The 3,122-nt window shown below is 37.0% G+C and overlaps 1 protein-coding gene across 1 annotated transcript in view; it reads right to left on the bottom strand.

Annotated features, from left to right (window-relative positions):
• Positions 1-572: 572 nt before the first annotated feature.
• Positions 573-3,122, bottom strand: part of LOC106469508 (tyrosine-protein kinase transmembrane receptor ROR2-like) — a 103,376-nt gene continuing 100,826 nt past the window's right edge. The window contains exon 6 of the mRNA XM_013930007.2: positions 573-603. Within this exon, the coding sequence (XP_013785461.2) occupies positions 573-603 (31 nt within the window). The remainder of the gene's footprint in view (positions 604-3,122) is intronic.

Raw genomic sequence — 3,122 nt, 5'->3', positions numbered from 1 at the left:
GCCAGTGGCACAATCCACATAAATACCACCGTTCTTTACGGATTTGTGAAGGGCTTGAAAACGGATTATTTCAATTTGTTTCGAACTTAAGGTGCGCACAGAGCTTCCCCGCCTCCCAATCGAGAGAAGACAATCCCCAGACGCAAACTTAATTTGTTTTCGTTCATCACGGCTTTTCCGTCTGTTTAATGTAAGATTCTCAGCTGCTGGATCTTCCCCAAACATGTGTGTGTATGTGTGTGTGTTGGAAGATTGTAGCTTAATGTCCATCAAAGTAATGTCAACATGCGCTTTTTATTGTTATCAAGGTACATTTAGTTTGCTCTCTAATGTATACCCAAGGATAAATCACTTGTTGTTGGTGAAACATTGTACACTGCGATCCTACTGTTCGATAACCAGTTGCTGAGCGCATTTTACGTTAACACCATAAGATACAGACATAGCTGATGCATTTAAAAATTAAACAGAACCCGCCAAAATCTGCACTATCATTTGGTGTACAAATCTACATATATATAGACAATGGGACATTCGATCTGTTAGGGTGAATATTTTTTCAATTACAAACACTACGATTTTTTTCCAACAAAGTCATGAAAACTACAAGCTTATTCCAGTCGCTGGGTTCTATGTATTCGGGTATCATTTTTTCCATACTTTTCCGTGGAAACAAGTAATATTGCCTGCATATAACTCGGTATTAACGTTTGTCACCACTATTTACCCGCTTGGTGCTCTCTTACTATAACAATGATCCTCTGTGTCTGTCTCCTGTTCATCCAGATTGGCTAGCTCGATTACTTTAATTCATTTGTATGGTAACCGTACATGGAATATTTTGTTTTAGAAGTTTTGTTGGAGAAGAGTGATAAAACACACCCTGAAATAGGGCACATTTCCACTTACTTACAGACTTTTGGGTTTGCATTTAAAGACACAAATACTTAATAAGTTAAATACGTTAATTATTACCTCCCACAAAGCAAGGTATGCAAGTAGCATTTAATTGAGTCGTTAGAGATTTAACAACAATAGAAAGAAGAAAGGGGGACATTGTTTTCTTTCGTAACAGGTTCCCTCAGCTAGTAATGATAGTAAAAGACTTGTGTGAAATGATTTCGTCATGCTTATATTATTAACTAAACAACCAGTTGGCCCTTTTATAAGCCTTAACGCACATTGGATACGATCCGTCATTTATCATCGTCATCCGAAAGTCGTGTGTCAAGTTCAGTCCACATTAGATGTATTAAAACCGTACTTAAATATTCAAAATGGCTAAAGTTCTATCTTCCCCTAACTCCAACACCGATGAAGAATATATATTTCTTATCTTATGGAATAGAAGCCCCCCCTTTTTTTTTCTTTTTTGGTGTCCTTGTAGTCTTTGTTTGATTTGTCACACTTTTTTTTATGTTCGACTACACACACAATATGAATTCTTGCAAACTCATGTTGCGCAGGTAACAACACGGAACTACAAGAATCCACGTGTCTTCCGACTGATTAGCATTATTCAGTGCAATTCGTAACGCATGTCAAATCGGATTAAATCGAACAATTACGGACCCAGTATGCGAGGTGCATTACGGAATGTACTAACTTGTTAAATTATTTTTGTTGCGTGACATTTACGCACGTTGAAATAGGATGAACGATCGGATCCGCTGTGCAATGGCCTTTAGTCAGTTTTAACAAGCATGAGACTTTCGTAATACAAACAACAAACTAATTCAAGAGGAAGACACTAACAGTTTTAAGCATTACTGAGGAAGAAGGACAACGAACTTTCATAAAACACTAACAGTTTTAAGCATTACTTAGGAAGAAGGACAACGAACTTTCATAAAATACTAACAGTTTTAAGCATTACTTAGGAAGAAGGACAACGAACTTTCATAAAACACTAACAGTTTTAAGCAATACTGTGCAAGAAAGACAACGATTCTTCATAAGACACTGACAGTTTCACGCAGTAATGAACAAGAAGGACAACGATTCTTCATAAAACACTAACAGTTTCACGGAGTAATGAACAAGAAGGACAACGATTCTTCATAATACACTAACAGTTTCACACAGTAATGAACAAGAAGGACAACGATTCTTCATAAGACACTAACAGTTTTACGCAGTAATGAACAAGAAGGACAACGATTCTTCATAAGACACTAACAGTTTCACGCAGTAATGAACAAGAAGGACGACGATTCTTCATAAGACACTAACAGTTTTAAAATTTACTGAACAAAAATGACAACGATTCTTCATAATACACTAACAGTTTCACACAGTAATGAACAAAAAGGACAACGATTCTTCATGATACACTAGCAGGTTTAAAATTTACTGAACAAAAAGGACAACGATTCTTCATAAGACACTAACAGTTTCACGCAGTAATGAACAAGAAGGACGACGATTCTTCATAAGACACTAGCAGGTTTAAAATTTACTGAACAAGAAGGACAACGAACCTTCATAAATCACTAGCAGTTTTAAGAGGTGCTGTGCAAGAAGGACAACGAACCTTCATAAATCACTAGCAGTTTTAAGAGTTACTGTGCAAGAAGGACGACGAACCTTCATAAATCACTAGCAGTTTTAAGAGTTACTGTGCAAGAAGGGCAACGAACCTTCACAAAACACTTGCAGTTTTAAGAGTTATTGTGCAAAGAAGGGCAACGAACCTTCATAAAACACTAGCAGTTTTAAGAGTTACTGTGCAAGGAGGACCAAGGAAAAATGTTGTGTTTAAATCGGTAATTCTTTTTAAAACGTGAATAATCGGTGAACTGGCATTAGAATTTTCAACACATGAGCCAAAAGGTTGGATCATATACCCCAGTCAGCAGTATACGCCGCCCACACGACTACTCATAACTGAATAGCAGGATTGATTGTCACTGTGATAATTACCTCTTAGCTGAAAGTATGTTAAGCGGAATATCACATCTCGAACCTTGGGGTTTGCTTAAAACATCCAGATATGCTAATCACTATGCCATGCCCGGTTTACCTCATGGTGAGTATTCTGTAAGTTTTCACCTTTGGGGTTTAGATATCAGCAATGTCTCACAATGCGATAATTCTGTTATTAAACTTGATAAAACACGAGG

The sequence above is a fragment of the Limulus polyphemus genome, unplaced genomic scaffold (genome assembly GCF_000517525.1).
Source record: "Limulus polyphemus unplaced genomic scaffold, Limulus_polyphemus-2.1.2 Scaffold3520, whole genome shotgun sequence".
In the NCBI taxonomy this organism is placed as follows: domain Eukaryota; kingdom Metazoa; phylum Arthropoda; class Merostomata; order Xiphosura; family Limulidae; genus Limulus; species Limulus polyphemus.
Note: the sequence above shows the minus strand (reverse complement) of the source record. Positions and strands in the feature narration are given on the sequence as shown.